We start from the raw sequence: 16,328 nt of genomic DNA, 5'->3' as shown, positions 1-16,328 counted from the left end.
CCAGAAGAAAAGTCCATAAAAGTCAAGAAGAGACATTCCTAATTAACTTTGAAAATACTTACCAAGCTTAAAGCAGTCCAAAACCCAGGAGATGGTGCATATACGTCCTCTCTTAAAGGGTTGTTTAAGGCAAATATTGGCTAACCTGTGTGTTGAGGAAAGGAAGGCTACCAACAATTTTAAAACACTAATATTAATTATTCATTTATTTTATTGTTTAGTGATTGTCGTGGATTTTAATTTCATCTTTCTACTGTAACTATTTTTATTTCCTTTGGTTTTAAATAACCTCAATTGTCAAACATGCAAACAAAGCATACAAACCAACAATAATTGCAATCAATAATTAAATGTCATGAGGCTAAGAAACAATTTCATTATCAGATCCCTATTTTTATCATTAGATGTTCTTTAGTGTTTAGATCTGATGTCAGGATAATATTGTAGCATTTGGGGAAGAAGATGCAGCCCAAGCAGTACAGTACTGGAGATCAAAACGGAGAAGACCTGCACAGCCAACATGGATTTTCCTTTGGTGCTCAGGTAGGTGAGCTTGAAAGAGACCCAGACACCGCAGAAGACCAGCATGCTGAAAGTTATCAGCTTGCCTTCATTGACATTCCTGGCTAGAAAAGTAAGTAAGTAAATGACAGTTAAGAAACCCATATAGCTTAGAACAACATAAAACATGGTAACAGAGCCTTCATTGCATTGAAGGATGATCTCTCCAGGCTGGGAGTGCATGTCAGAGTCAGGGAATGGGGGAGAAACTCCCTATCAGGGTTCTGACGGATGCCCTAATTAAATCATGAACATCGAGCCAAGCTTCAAAAGAAATCCAGTTATTTATTAGGAGCTTCATGTCGGCATATTCCAAGTGAAGCCAATTCTGACCCCACATAATTTACGGCCGAGACTTGACCCTGCTTTCCCCCTCCCCCCAGGATGTGTCATTAGTCACATTCGCCAATGGAGTAATTTCGTGGGTTGTAGAGATCACTCTCCTCTGGCCACTGTGGGTAACTCTGGGAGACAGCCTTGAGAGAGATATGTCTGGAATGTGCTTTTGTTTTTGACTGCCGTGCTGCTTCGCTGTTTTCCCATCCCCCTTGCCTATGGCAACTTGGGAGCAGGCCAGGGATGCTTTGTGAGTTGACATTCCCAGCCATATGACACAGATGAAAATTTGGACATCAGAACAAAAAAGGATGATGGAGTTGGCCAAGCTCTTCCCCAACCATCTTCTCATCCTCGTATCAACCTTTTAAATTTTCAAGACTGTTTTTTCTGCTTTGAATTCAAGATGGACTGAGATGTATATGTCTATGTGTATATGTATGTATGTATGTATGTATGTATGTATGTATGTATGTATATGTATGTATATATATATATATATATATATATATATATATATATATATATGTGTGTGTGTGTGTGTGTGTGTGTGTGTGTGTGTGTGTGTGTGTGTATGCCTTGGTGTCATTTTTGTATAATTTAGCATTTTTGGATGCTGCTGTTGTTATATTAGTATTGTTATCATTATTATTATCATCATTTTCTTATTTTTGAGAGCAGTGCATCAGAATTTCATTCTAATGTGGACCATGGTATATACAAGAAAAGACAATAAAGGTTATTGAATTCCAGTCAGTTTAATTCAGACTTCCAGAGACTATGTCATGGGCATTTTACTGGAAAGCCTTGTAGAGTTGGAAAGATGAACAATATAAAGAGACCTTATGTCATCCTTGGTGGATATGTAAAAAGCTTTAAAAATGCTTTCAAACTCATATATAGATACAGAGCATTTTACAGCCTCCCACCAGCCGGTACGCTCTCATAGAGAGGGGCTCCTCTGGGTGCCGTCAGCTAAACAATGTCGACTGGCAGCCCCCAGGGGGAGAGCCTTCTCTGTGGGGGCACCTACTATCTGGAACGAGCTCCCCCCAGAGATACGGAGGATCCCGGATCTGCGCACCTTCCGCCACGCTCTTAAGACTTTTTATTCCACTAGGCGGGCCTGGCCTAATCTCTTCCCTCTTTTTAATTATGTAAATTTTAATTGGTTTTTAATACATTTGGGCCAAATTTGTTTAATTCGATTTTACTTGTTTTTAAATTTTGTATCTATGTATTTTTACTGTTTGGCTGTTCACTGCCCTGAGTCCTTCGGGAGAAGGGCGGTATATAAATTAATTAATTAAATAAAATAAAATAATAAAATAAAATAAAGATAACTATTCCATTTAAGTCCAAATGTTTTATTTGAGGATTGATGAATAAACAATTAGAAAAATGCCATGTAAGATTGTTTCAATATACTGTATGATTACTGTGAGAAGATTACCATAGGCAGGAAGATGTGAAGATTCTGCACCATCCACTATGGAGGAATGGTTGTTGAAATTGACAGAACTTGCTGAGATAGACAAACTGACCTTTTTGGCATATCAACAAGATTCCCGTTGCAGAAGTGACATGTTTCAAAAACCTGGGTGTGACATCTCAGAATTCAGGTAGACTAAGGACACTGAACAGATATAGTGCTTTGAGGATAAAAGAATATCACTATCTTCCAAACAACCTTTAATTATTTCAAACAAAATCATTGGCCCATTATGGATGGCAGAGGTGTCAAACTTGCAGAGTCACGTTTTTGTCACATGACGTAGTGCAACTTTCCCCCCCCTTCGCTAAAACGGGTGAGTGTGGCCAGCGTATGACCCATCTGTCTCACAGTTCTACATTTCTTTTAGTCGTAAGCTGCTCCTTTGTATTCAGGTCTGGTTTCAGAATGATAATGTAGCACTTGGGGATGAAGATGCAGCCCAGCAGACCAGCACTGGAGGCCAAGATGGAGAAGACCTGCACAGCCACCACGTATTTCCCTTTGGTGCTCAGGTAAGTAGGCACAAAACTCACCCAGACACTGCAGAAAACCAGCATGCTGAAGGTGATCAGCTTGGCTTCATTGAAGGTCCCAGGGAGATTTCTGGCCAGGAAAGCCACTGTGAAGCAGATGGCAGCCAGGAAGCCCATGTAACTAAGGCTCATGTAGAACATGACAACAGACCCTTCGTTGCATTGCAGGATGATCATTTCAGGCTCGGAGTGTATGTCAGAGTCAGGGTATGGAGGACAAACTACAAGCCAGATGGAGCAGATGATAATTTGGACAGCAGAACAGGAAAGGATGATAGAGTTGGCCAAGCTCTTCCCCAACCATCTCTTCACTTGGTTTCCTGGTTTTGTGGCCAGGAAGGCCAGCACCACTGTGATTGTTTTAGCCAGGAGAGAAGAAATTGCAACTGAGAAAACAATGCTGAACACTGTTTGTCGTAGAAGGCAGGAGGCTTTCCTTGGTTGACCAATAAAGAAAAAGGAGGACAAGAAGCAAAGCAGGAGGGAAACCAGGAGGATGTAAGACAGATCCCGGTTGTTGGCTCTGACAATGGGAGTTTCTTGGTATTTAATGAATATGATTAAAATAAGGCCTGTGCTTAGGAACAAACTTAAGGCAAAAGAGACCAGGATGATGCCTAGATGTTCTTCATAAGACAGGAAGGTTATAATTTTGGGGATACATTGGATTCGGTCCTCATTTGGATATTGATCATCCAGACACTTGGTGCATTTTTCCATATCTGAGAATACCAAAAGAATTATTTGTTTTAACAATCTCTCATTTCACGTTTTAAGAAGTAGCTTCTTGGGACAACAGTTGACATTTCCAAATGCATTTTTAACACTTTCCCAAACAAAGATAATAAGAATACCCTTCTCTCTCTCTGTCTCTCTTTCTCTCTGTCTCTCTCACATACAATATATATGCGTATATGTATATATATATATATGTATAGAAGAAGCGATAGACATCACGATCTCCGGAACGTTTAAAAGTTTAAAAAAATTTTATTTTAAAACTTCTGCTAAGCTTTCGTCGGCCCCTACATGTGTGTATATATGTATGTGAGGGGCTGTACAAAACAGGAGAACTCTTTGGCTTAAAAATAAAAATAAACTTACTACAATCAATATATGAAGAAGTATGCCTTGAAGAAGTATTCTGCAAACTAGACTGGGTAAAAGATGGAATGGTGCCTATTTAATAGTTTAAATTAAGATTTGCAGATGATGATGTTCTCTTCTCACAAGACTCAGAAGAGCTACAAAGACACATACAAGAGCTGCACAAAACAGGAGAACTCTTTGCCTTAAAAATAAACCTGAAAAAGAGCCAGGTTATGTTTAATAAAGTCACCAAAGAAAGAAAATGTTTATATTCGGAGAGGAACTAGATGTAGTAGACCACTATATATATCTTGGCCAACAGATCTCAATGGAAGGTGATACAATAAAGGAAATTGAACGGCATGTTAAATGTGGTTGGCAGGCATCCAGCAAGCTAAGCATACTTTCAAAACTGAGAGAAAAGTTTTCAATCTGTGTGTGCTATCTGCTCTAACATATGCTGGTGGACACTAACCCCACAATCGGTACAAAAGCTAAGAGTGGTGCAAAGAGCCATGGAAAGATACATGCTTGGCATTACAAGACAAGATAGTAAGACCTGCACATGGATTAGAAAACAAACAAAAGTAAACAATGTCATCAAGAGAGTAAAAGAATGGAAATGGAAAATGGCTGGTCACAAGAAGGACTGATGGCAGGTGGGCCATGATACCAAGAGTCACCTTAGGGAAGTAGCAATAGCACTTAGACTTATATACCGCTTCACAGTGCTTTTACATCCCTCTAAGCCAGGGGTGGGCTTCAGATCCTTTAGCAATGGGTTCACTGCCCCGTTTATTTATTTATTTAAATTTATATACCGCCCTTCTCCTGAAGGACTCAGGGCGGTGAACAGCAGAAATTAAGATACATATAATATAAAAGTTAAAAATAACTAAAATAAATTAAAACCGTTGCTGGGTGGCGTGGCCTAGTCGGCCGCCTGCACCATAGGGGGGGGCATTTTTCACCCTCTCCAGGCTCCGGAGGCTTTCCTTGAGTCTCCGGGAGAGCGAAAACTGCTTCCCCTGAGGTCTGGAGGCCCTCTGGAGGCCGGAAACAGGCCTGTTTCCAGACTTCCGGAACCTCTGGTAGGCCCGTTTTTTGCTCTCCCAAACCCTCCACATGGCCCATGATGAACGGGCCACATGGAGACTCCTGGGAGGGGCAGGATGGGGTGGACGTGGCCAGCCAGGGGTGGCATTTGAGGGTTCGCTGAACCCCAGCGATCCTTGGCTAGAGAATCACCTGAACCCTGCTGAACCCCCCAGGAGGCCACCCCTGCTCTAAGCGGTTTACAGTCAGCAGATTGCCCCCAACAATCTAGGTCCTCGTTTTATCCATTCACCTCAGAAGGATGGAATGCTGAGCCAACCTTGAACCTTGTGAGGTGTAGGTGGCATAACAATTTAAATATATAAATAAATATATATATAGCTAAAATCTATAGAATTTGGGAAAGTCTTAGGACTGGAAGAATTTCATGTTAATGTACAGAACCTCTATATGAACCCACAGTACTAGAGGATAATAATGAATCAGTTTTTTAGGTACACTTTCTGAGTCCTGCAATAGAACACTTTTTAATATACTGGACTCAGCAAATGTCTATCTAATGAAATTTAGGAACAGGGGCAGAAGAAGCTAGTCATTAAAATAATCTGGAATTATTACTGGAGCAGTGGTAGTAGAATCTACAGTATTATATGGTCAATAATTAATCAGTTAATCACAAGGTAACCAAAAAAGTAAAGTCCAGTCTTGGACTTTCAGAGAGCTGATTTCAACCAACTTAGAGAGTGCTTGCTGAGGTTTCCATGGCTGGAAACCCTCAGTGGGAAAATGCATCTTGTAGCTTTGACTTTCAAGAAAATACTCTGGATGAATCTACTTCCACAGAACTTGCTCTTTTCTTTGATGTCATCCACCTTCCTGAGTGGAGATGGTCCCGTCTGGACAAGGAATGCAGTCGTAGCAGCAAACTGGCTCTCCTTCTCGAGACCGCTTGACAAATCCAGGACGACAATTTTCCACACATTTGGACTGAGGCAGAGACTAAGCAGACAAACAATGAATGCGAAAGAAAATATGTTAGAATTCACCATCCTTGGAAAATGGAGGTGAACATGAATATTAATCAGAATAGAGCTGGAAGTCTTCTAGTCCAACTCCCTGCTCAAGCAGGAGACCCTATGTTAGGATATGGTTTGAGCCTAACAAGTTGTCCAGGCAAAATATGTGTTCTGTGACTTTAATATGAATATGTATTGTGTGACTTTAAAGTTTTACTGCTAATTCATTGTAATGCTGAGTCATGCTGTAATTTAAGAAAGGTACTGTAATGTATTCAGTTGAGGATATGCTACCATTGTGTGTGAAGTTGCTACCATTGTGCTATCTTCGTTGGATGGATCTGCTACCATCGTGGTTTGTGAACCAGAGTGAGTTTGTTATTCTAACCAACTACTGTTTGTGTGGTAAGAAGATTTTTGTATCACTGGACTGATTTAACTGGCAAAGACTTGGATTGATTTAAAGACTATGAGATTGTTTTTCACTATAAAGTAAACTTTTGATAAACCAGTTTGCACATCTCTTATTCATTGCTCTCAGCAACGTTTCTCTGTGCTCTACACTCTGCTGGTTGGTAACACAACAACAATATCCTTAACACCCTATACCATTTCAGACAAGTGACAGTCCAGTCACTTCTTAAATACCTCCAGTGATGAAGCATTCACAGCTTCTGAAGGCAAGCTGATCCACTGGTTAATTGTCCTCACTGTTAGGAAGTTTCTCCTTAATTCCAGATTGCTAAATTGCAGCTACACTTAGTTAATATAAACTCTCTAACTAGTTACAAATATTTGCAGGAGATGCAGCCACTGACATATTCTTCATTTAGTTAATCCCTTTTGTTTTTGGAATAAAGGACTTTTCTATTTAATTAAGTCTGGAGGGATGGAATTAACAAAAGTTTTAAGCATGAATTGATAACCAGTGGGTTTTTTTTTTTCATGGTTATATTAATATCATTTCCTCCATTTTTCATGTATCCATGACTTTAAAGTATGATGGTATATTCTTGTTAAATTTTAGGATATTTTTTCCCTAAAAAATTATGGGATTATGGGAGCAACGGGGCGCTCACATATGACACCTCCCCTGCGCGAGCTGCACTGGCTTCCTGTGGTCTTCTGGGTGTGCTTCAAGGTGTTGGTGACCACTTTAAAGCGCTCCATGGCTTAGGGCCGGGGTATCTACGAGACCGACTTCTGCCGCCAGTAGCCGCCAGTTCGCTCGCACAGAGAGGGCCTCCTCAGGGTGCCGTCGGCCACACAATGTCGGCTGGTGACCCCCAGGGGGAGAGCCTTCTCTGTGGCGGCACCTGCCCTCTGGAACGACCTACCCCCAGAGATACTCCGGACTTTTCGTCGGGCCCTGAAAACACACTTATTCCATCTAGCCGGGCTGGCTTGATCTCATCCTCTCAGTTTTAATTGAATTCGGTTTTAATTGGGTTGTTTTTAAATCTTGGGCTGAAATTATTTAATTGTTTTTTAAACTGTTTTTAAATTTTATATGCAATGTTTTATCTCGCTGTACACCGCCCTGAGTTCTGCAGGAGAAGGGCGGTATAGAAATAAAATAAATAAATAAATAAAAGATTTATTAAAGTTTTATTCTGTTAGATTTATAAAAATAGAATAAAACTGTGGTGAAGAAAGAAAGGTACGACTGGTAGGATATGCAAAGGATTCTTAAAGGCTATAAAAACATTGCAAAGCTGCTCCCCTTTGAAAGTAGTGTACAATAGTCGCCCGGTTAAGAAATAAGAACATCTATATTTCTCCCACCTTGTTGCGCAACTTTAGCCATGACAGAATATCTCTATTGATAATAAATCTCTGCCTTTCAAAACTCCCCAGTTGCTTGTCAATGGGATCCAACCTGGGAAGAAGCACCCAGTTTATGACGTCCAGATCTGCAGCTACATCTCCATTTTGGTCCAAGTACAATTTTCTATGGGAAATATTGCAAAACTCATTCTTCTCCAGAAATGGATGGAACTAGAATAGAAAATTCCAAGAATTTTAAAAGCAGAAATTTGGTTTCTTATCCCAGGTGGGCTTTTCACACTTGAATCTTTCTTTTAGAGTTGTCTAATTTGCAAATATGGTGAGCTGGGAGAGCAGGTGTTACCATTATCATAAACTGAAAAAACAAATTGAAATAGACCTGGAAAAATGGAGAAATTTGCAATTATCACTAACGGGAAGAATAGCATTAATAAAAATGAATGTATTACCAGAAATATTATTTTTATTTCAAACTAGACCAACAAAACTGGAGAAAAAATATTTTGAAGAGGTTTTTTTTTTAATTTGATTTATATGCCGCCCTTCTCCGGAGACTCAGGGCGGCTTACAATGCGTTAAGTAATAGCCTTCATACTTTTGTATATTTTATACAAAGTCAGCTTATTGGCCCCACAAACTGGGTCCTCATTTCACCTATCTTAGAAAGAATGGAAGGCTGAGTCAACCTTGAGCCTTGGCGAGATTCGAACTAGCAGTAATTACAGGCAGCTGGATGATAATAACAGGCTATTAGTCTGCTGCGCCACCAAGCTTAGTTGAAGAAAATGTGGAAATATGTGTGGCAAGGAAAGAGAGCAAGGATCAACATAAAAATGCTACAAGATGCAAGAATTAGAGATGGGTTTGGCCTTCCGAATTGGGAATTGTATTATCAAGCGGCAGCGTTAACATGGATTAAAGAATGGATTTTATTAAGGAATAGAAGACTATTGACATTGGAGGGTCATGATTTACAACTGGGTTGGCATGCCTTTTTACAGTACGGGAAACAAAGGATACATGGATATTTCCAAAGACGTTATGTAAGAAATGGTTTGTTATCATGTGTGCCATGCTATCAGCCCTCTCCTCCACACAGACCCTGCACGAGAAGGACAGTACAGACAATTGTTGGATCTGGCAGAGTGAGAGCTGTAGACCACAAAGATAATGCTATTGGTGTGGCTGTGTACATAATAGTTGTTCTGTTCCTGCTGAACTTAATAGGGATTCTAAGGTGGCAGGTTTTTGTGATTATAATGACACAACTGGGCAGGGGATGGTGGTCCGTGAGGAAGACATTTTCTTGGAGAAGGGAAGGTCTGTATCAGGTGTTGCAAATCAGCCATGAAGGTGAGTAGGTGTTGTGGCTCCGTTACCGGAGCCTGTGTCATCGTCAGGAGAGGACTCCGAGAGTGAAGGGGAGGAGTTGGCAAGGCCTCCCTTTCCAGGACCCTCCTCTCTGGCAAAGCCTTCGGTGTCTGCCGAAGGTCAAGAGATAGGCCCGGGGCCAAGCACATCCACGCAGCCACAGGTGGACAGTGATGAGAATAATGAGTCTTGGCTGGACCCTTGGCAGCGTCACAGAGATAAGCGCATGCAACAGAAGAAGAGGCGTGCCAGCGATTAGGCTGAGTCATTGGACCACACCCCACAGGGTATAAAAGAGGGTGTGGTGGCCGGTTCAGCTCTATGACAAGCAAAAAACGGATATCGGATGACCTTCTTTGTATTTACTGGACTTTGTTGATTATTGTGTATTGGCTTTGTTCCCGGACGAAGGGAGAAACTCCCCCCTCGTGAGTAAAGAATACCTGGCAGCCAGCCACTGGGTTGCTGCCAATTCTGATACAAGATAAACTGTTGTTGGCTGAGTTCTTTAACTGTTGCCTGTCTGTGGAGGTGCGTGTGTGAGACGGGGACAGAACAGTAGGGTATCTAAAAAAGAGAAGACACCTTCTGGTTGATTACTCAACTGTAAGAGGTGCCTATTTAGGAAAGGATTTGGACCAGGTCTCTCAAGGTTAGTGCTGTTGTGGCTTGCTGGTGGCCAGTGGAGCTGGTAGCAGAGTCGGACAGTGAGGAGGTTGGGGAGGAACATGGGCCAGTCCTGGGGGCTGGGGAAAGCTGAGATGAGGGCTCTGCGTCGGAGGCAGAGAGGGAGCTAGACAGCAGTGAGGCAGATGAACAGCTGGAGCCTGTTCCCAGTGTGCACATGCGCAGAGCTGCCAGAAGACAAGAACAACTAAGAAAGCAGGGTCTACTTGGGACCTTGGAGGTAATTGGCCCCTCCCATAGGAAACAAAAGAGGAGCAAATGGGGAGTGGCCTTTTTCAGGAAACAACTCGTTCATTCCGAGACTCTGTGCCAAGTTTTGCCTTGTACTGTGTTTGGAAACTAGTTACATGGCAGCTTTCCAAGCAAGATAAAGTCTGCGTTGATAAATATTCCTTTGAGAAACTGTTTGGAGAGGCCTTGCTGACTGTGAATGAAAGGAATTCACAGTTGTGTAAATAAAAGAGGTTTTGCCGGGACCAAGACTCTGCTCCTTGCTTTTTAAGGGAGCCTAGGTCAGAACAAGTGCAACCCCACCCAGAACTAAAGATGTTAAATTACTGGATCTTGAAGATCCATGCAGCAGAAGCTATTTATTTTATTTTATTTATTTTATTTCATCAAGCATGTATTTTATGACAGATACGAGTGTAAACATAATTATAAATACATGAAAAAGATACAAATAAAAGAAAACATTAGGATAGGGACGGTAGGCACGCTGGTGCGCTTATGCACGCCCCTTTGGTCTTGCTTGGCTCAGCCAAAACCTCTTGCCCCCATCCCCACAAAATTATTCTCCGAGTGATTAGATTGGCCAAGCTGTTGGCCTTTGGTAGCATAACCAGGGCTATCCAGGAGCCTGGATAGCTCAACAGACTAAGCACTGTAATTTAACACCAGCTGTCTGCAATTAAAGTAAGATCAAATCTCGCCAGGCTCAAGGTTGACTCAGCCTTCCATCCTTTCTAAGGTAGGTAAATTGAGAACCCAGTTTGTGGGGGCAATAAGCTGACTTTGTATAAAAATATACAAAAGTATGAAGGCTATTGCTTAATGCACTGTAAGCCGCCCTGAGTCTCCGGAGAAGGGTGGCATATAAATCAAATTAAAAAAAAAAACAGGGCGAGAAGGTTCCTCTACTCCCTTGGAGTTTCATGAATTCTGGTAGGGATTCCATACCTGCCATGGCTGCAGCCTCGGAGCCTCCAATGTCTTTTCAGTCTTCTTGCTTCTCGTCCTGGATCTGGAAGAATATGCAGCTTTCAAGGCATAGGCCAGAGTCCTAATAACACTATGCAGATGGAGGTGAAAAGAGATCCATATCCTTCTCCTTTCCTCTACGGGCCTCAGTAGTGCTCTCTGGGTGCATCTTTTCCGACCTTTGACAGAAAAAACATGCTTTGAAAAAGAACAGCGAAAATATCTATTTTCCAATTGCACAAGGAGTTTGGTTCCAAAGGGATCATCTTCTGTCCTTTTCTTTTCCTGAAAAGCAAAAGTCCAAATACTATGGACATATTTGTAAAGGTCTTCCCGTCTTAATACCAAATGATCAATGCTTTCCAGTATCCAAACTTTCTCTTCAATAGGTCCTGGAACACCTTCAAACGTTAACTGCAAAGTATGAATTCTGTCCCAAGCATTAACATGCTCTATGTAGTTCACAAAGACATTGACTTGTCTCCACTTTGAGACGGCATCCCTGACGGGTGTTGTATGTCCAGTCGCTGAGAACCGTTGTGATATAACCACACAAATTCCATTGTGGACAAGCATAGGAATAAAAGTCCTCATGAAATTCTCTCCCTCCTCGGTGTCTGAAGCAAAGAGACCAATCAAAGTCCATCTGAAATGAAGGAGCAGTTGGACAATTGCTGGATATGTGATTCCTTTTTTGGGGAGAATCCGGTAGAAAAAAGGAAACTGACTTTTATCACTGAGAGTCTCTGAAACAATTTCATCACTGATCTGCAAAAGCAATGAAGAATGCTGTGCTGTATTTGGGGTCAGATTAAATACTCATGAACATATTAGAATAGTGTATTGTTAATTACCCAAACCATATCAAGACACGGTATATAACAAAATACAGAATACAGAACATTAGCAAGACTGTACAAAAAAAAAAACAATTAAAAAGTTAAAAAGATAATGCAAATCTTATTTCTGTACCACATTAGCAGTAAAAGGAAACCAGGCTACGAAAGAACACAGTGGCTGGAAGTTGACACTATCAAAGCTAACACCAGCCAGAGCATAGAACAACTCAAAGAAGTACTACAAGGTTGAATGATGTGGAGAGATCTGGCTCATGGAATTGCGACAAATAATTTTGTTCAAATAAAGAGAGCCTTGGTAGTACAGTGGTTTAAGGCACCCTGTTATTAAACTGGTTATTAAGACCAGCTGCCTGCAATTACTGCAGGGTTCGAATCTCGCCAAGGCTCAAGGTTGACTCAGCCTTCCATCCTTTCTAAGGTAGGTGAATTGAGGACCCAGTTTGTGGGGGCAATAAGCTGACTTTGTATAAATATACAAAAGGATGAAGGCTATTGCTGAGCACATTGTAAGCCGCCCTGAGTCTCCGGAGAAGGGCGGTATATAAATCAAATTTTAAAAAAAAATGCCTCTATTGTATGTTGTTGTTGAATTCTGACCACATAGAAAATACTTAAGCCCTTGTTCTAAATCAATGGTCTAAGCACCCTGTTATTAACACAGCTGCCTGCAATTACTGCTGGTTCGAATCTCTCCAAGGCTCAAGGTTGACTCAGCCTTCCATCCTTTCTAAGGTAGGTGAAATGAGGACCCAGTTTGTGGGGGCAATAAGCTGACTTTGTATAAATATACAAAAGTATGAAGGCTATTGCTTAACGCATTGTAAGCCGCCCTGAGTCTCCGGAGAAGGGCGGCATATAAATCAAATTAAAAAAAAAATTCCTTTAATGAAGAGGGGGCTTAGATTCAGTCTCAGAGAAAACTCCCCTAAATAAGGATAGATGTTAATTCACTCTATTGGTCCATCATCAAAAGCAGCCGTTTATGGCTATGATGCCATTTCCAAAGATCATAAATTTGAGTTTTATTTATTAATCATCACAAAAATGATGGAGGCGAATATTTAAAGCTCTTTGCTGAAATGCAGGCTCCTTGGTATTTTCTGAGCTTGATTGTTTTCTTGCAGATGTTTCATTACCAAACTTCATCAGTGCTAATAGGGAATGGGGTTTGCTCACATTTTTTTATTCTGGGGGCTTGCCTAGTCATTGTGGGTGGAAGTGGTCTTGCTGGTTCCTTGGTTCGACATTATTTAGACAAGCATAAATACACTGCAGCAACACTGAACATTACAAAAAAGGAAACAGATCATCTATACAGCATGTAGATGATCGCAGCATGATAGCAGTGTTCCAATATCTCAGGGGCTACCACAAAGAAGAGGGAGTCAAGCTATTCTCCAAAGCACCTGAGTGTAGGACAAGAAGCAATGGATGGAAACGAATCAAGGAGAGAAGCAACCTAGAACTAAGGAGAAATTTCCTGACAGTGAGAACAATTAACCAGTGGAACAACTTGCCTCCAGAAGTTGTGAATGCTCCCACACTGGATGTTTTTAAGAAGTGATAGGACAACCATTTGTCTGAAATGGTGTAGTGTTTCCTGCCTAGGCAGGGAGTTGGACTAGAAGACTTCCAAGGTCCCTTCCAACTCTGTTATTCCATTTTATGAAGCATCTTCCAGCAAAGTAGATATCCATACAGCTTCATCAAAAACTCCCTGACCGACCAACCTAATATAGCACAACTAACACAAGTTGTGAAAAGGATAATACTGCTGTACATTAAAAACATCTCAGAAACCACCAACAAACTATTACAACTATATGGTATCATTGTAGCACACAAATCAAGTAAAGCTCTCCAAAATATCCAGCAGCCTCAGAAGGGAAAAACGAAACAAAACAGGAGTCCTGTACAACATAGAGCGTAAGGACCTCAACAGACACTACATAGGACAAACAGGCAGAAGACTGGTAGAACATATCCATGGACACCAACTATCAGTCAGAAGATCCTTTGATTGAACATAGAGCAGTTATTAGAGAGTAGAAACTAAATCTTCTCAACTATCTACATAAACCAACTTCTGGGCATCATATCATATTCTCAGAATATAACAAGGTACTACCATATGTATTTAGTGCCTTAGGCACGTGTATTCTAGAATCCTTCATTCATCCTGGTAAGTAACGGTCATTAATGTCTAGACCAAATAGCAGTGGTTGAAGAATGAATTTGAGTTACCCCTTGAAAAATATTAATCCTACCTCTCATGGGTCCAAGCCCAGTGGTGAAATGTAAAATTTGTTACTACCGGTTTTGTGGGTGTGGCTTGGTGGTGGTGGGGTAATGTGACCATTTTTTTTTTTTACTTTTAAAACCATTTTTTCTACAACCTCTTTGGCCGAAGTGGTTGTAAAAAAATGCTTTTAAAAGCCTCTGACAATCCCAGCTGAGTTGCCTGATCGTCAGAAGCTTTTTTTCCTTTTAAAAAGGAAAAACCTCTACAACCTCTTTGGCCGAACAGCCTCTGATGATTGCGCAGCTCAGCTGGGCATGGTGGGAGTGGGGCAGGGATTTTTGCTACCGGTTCTCCGAACCACCTGCCACCATCGCTACTGGATCGGGCAATCCAGTCCGAACCGGGAGTATTTCACCCCTGGTCCGAACCAAACTCTCATACATCTATTAGGTGAATTGGTCAGTAGCTGCTATGTTCTTTTTTATTCCTCCCTGTCACAAGTGTGTAGCAGAAGTCTCCAAAGCAATGGGGATAGTGTCATAAGAGGATATGAATGCTTTCCCCCTCCCCACAGTGTATCTCGATCCATGACCATAACACCTATAAAGGCCATGGTGAAAAACAGTTCTGGAATTCCATAGACAAAATATGGTTGGATCTATCGCTCACCCACAACCTCCCTACTCACTTTACCAGGCAGAGAAACACGCACACACTAACCTGTGGGACTTTGTAGGTGCCTACCAATGTTGACATCTGAATGGAGCTTTCCCTCTTAGCTCCGTCAACAAGAGCCAAAAGGTTTTCCTTCCTTCCACAGCTGTAGTTGGGAACATTGGCTTGTCCAGTAGAGAGCATGTCCAGCAAGGCTTCTGAAGTGGCAAGGGTGCTGGCATAGTTGTCGTGGATGTTGTAGCCAAGTGTGAGATTGTGCAGAAACCGGGGATTCATATTGACCGTTTGAATGGCAAAAATCAAGATTAGCTGTTTAAAATAATTTGTCCTCCTGTAAAAAAAAAAATGTTCATTTATTAACATCATCATCAAGAGAAACAACACACTTATTTTTTTTCCCAGTTTACTCCTCTTTGTCTCCACAAGCCTACTATGTCTTAAGCCAATATAGATCCAAAGCTAAAAGCAAATGAGAGCCACCTATCAGCAGGTAATTTTTATGAGCATTGAGAAGGTGGGATGGGGAGAGTCCTCCACCACAGTTAAGAATCACAAATACACCATTATTTGTAGCAGTCCTAATATTCATCTACCCAGTAACCTGCATTCAAAATCATTCATCTGTTAAAATAGAACTACCATAAAATGAAGAGGATGTTCCATAAGCGATCTATAAAGTCACCCTCTATTCCTGTGAATGCTGCATCAACGAGTGGTTATATAAATATGGAAATGAGGTGGGCAGAGGACCCTACAACCCTTTCAATCATTCTTTTAAACCAAACTCAGTAGTCAAGTGATGAAGTCAGTATCGAATGAGAATGGATGAATAATCTGGGCTTGTTTCAGGTTTTATTTGCCTCAAGTTTGGTTTTTGAGTTATCTTCCACAAAAGAAGACAAAAGCGGAAAGCCATGAGAATCAGAATGATTCAAGGGATTAGACAGGTCCTGCAATATAGGAGTAAGTGAAGTAAAGAGTAATAGGACCTCAATTGGAGGGCATGCAACTCCATCACACACTTACGAGCGAGACTGACTGGAAGGAGCCATGTTGAAAGGCAAAATTCTAGGGGATGATGTTGTTTCAGTGGTGACTATACCAATGAAATGGTCTCCTGGCCTGTAAAAGTTCCACGGTTTTTCCCCATCCCGGATATCAAAATTCAGCGGGCATTTCATTCTAATCTTCTCAGAGACTGCATGAGACACCAGCAACATTAAAAGCAGGAGAGTCATAATTTATAGAACTGAATCAACCCCCTTCCTGTTTCTAAACAAGAACAAGAAGACTTCTATGAATTCAAAGCACCCTCACTTTCCTGATTCAGACAGAGACAAACCAATCTTTGTTGGAAAGGAGAGAAAAGTACGTTCAAGAGCACAGTCTCTGGCTGTCCCTGAAACTTGTGTCACACAA

General features: G+C 41.3%; 1 protein-coding gene and 1 pseudogene across 1 annotated transcript; one reads left to right on the top strand and one right to left on the bottom strand.

Annotated features, from left to right (window-relative positions):
* LOC139311899 (zinc finger protein 420-like) overlaps positions 1 to 16,328 on the top strand; it is a 285,827-nt pseudogene that overhangs the window by 52,228 nt on the left and 217,271 nt on the right.
* LOC139313457 (vomeronasal type-2 receptor 26-like) lies at positions 2,737 to 15,961 on the bottom strand. Its single transcript, XM_070939064.1, has 6 exons — positions 15,936 to 15,961; positions 14,955 to 15,240; positions 11,112 to 11,900; positions 7,872 to 8,084; positions 5,943 to 6,069; positions 2,737 to 3,647 (listed from the first exon to the last, which is right to left on the bottom strand). Exons 1-6 carry the CDS (start codon positions 15,959 to 15,961, stop codon positions 2,737 to 2,739), a joined length of 2,352 nt encoding a protein of 783 aa, XP_070795165.1.

Source organism: Pituophis catenifer, unplaced genomic scaffold (genome assembly GCF_029215685.1).
Source record: "Pituophis catenifer annectens isolate HBS135680 unplaced genomic scaffold, rPitCat1.0.hap2 SCAF_2, whole genome shotgun sequence".
Lineage (NCBI taxonomy): Eukaryota > Metazoa > Chordata > Lepidosauria > Squamata > Colubridae > Pituophis > Pituophis catenifer.
Note: the sequence above shows the minus strand (reverse complement) of the source record. Positions and strands in the feature narration are given on the sequence as shown.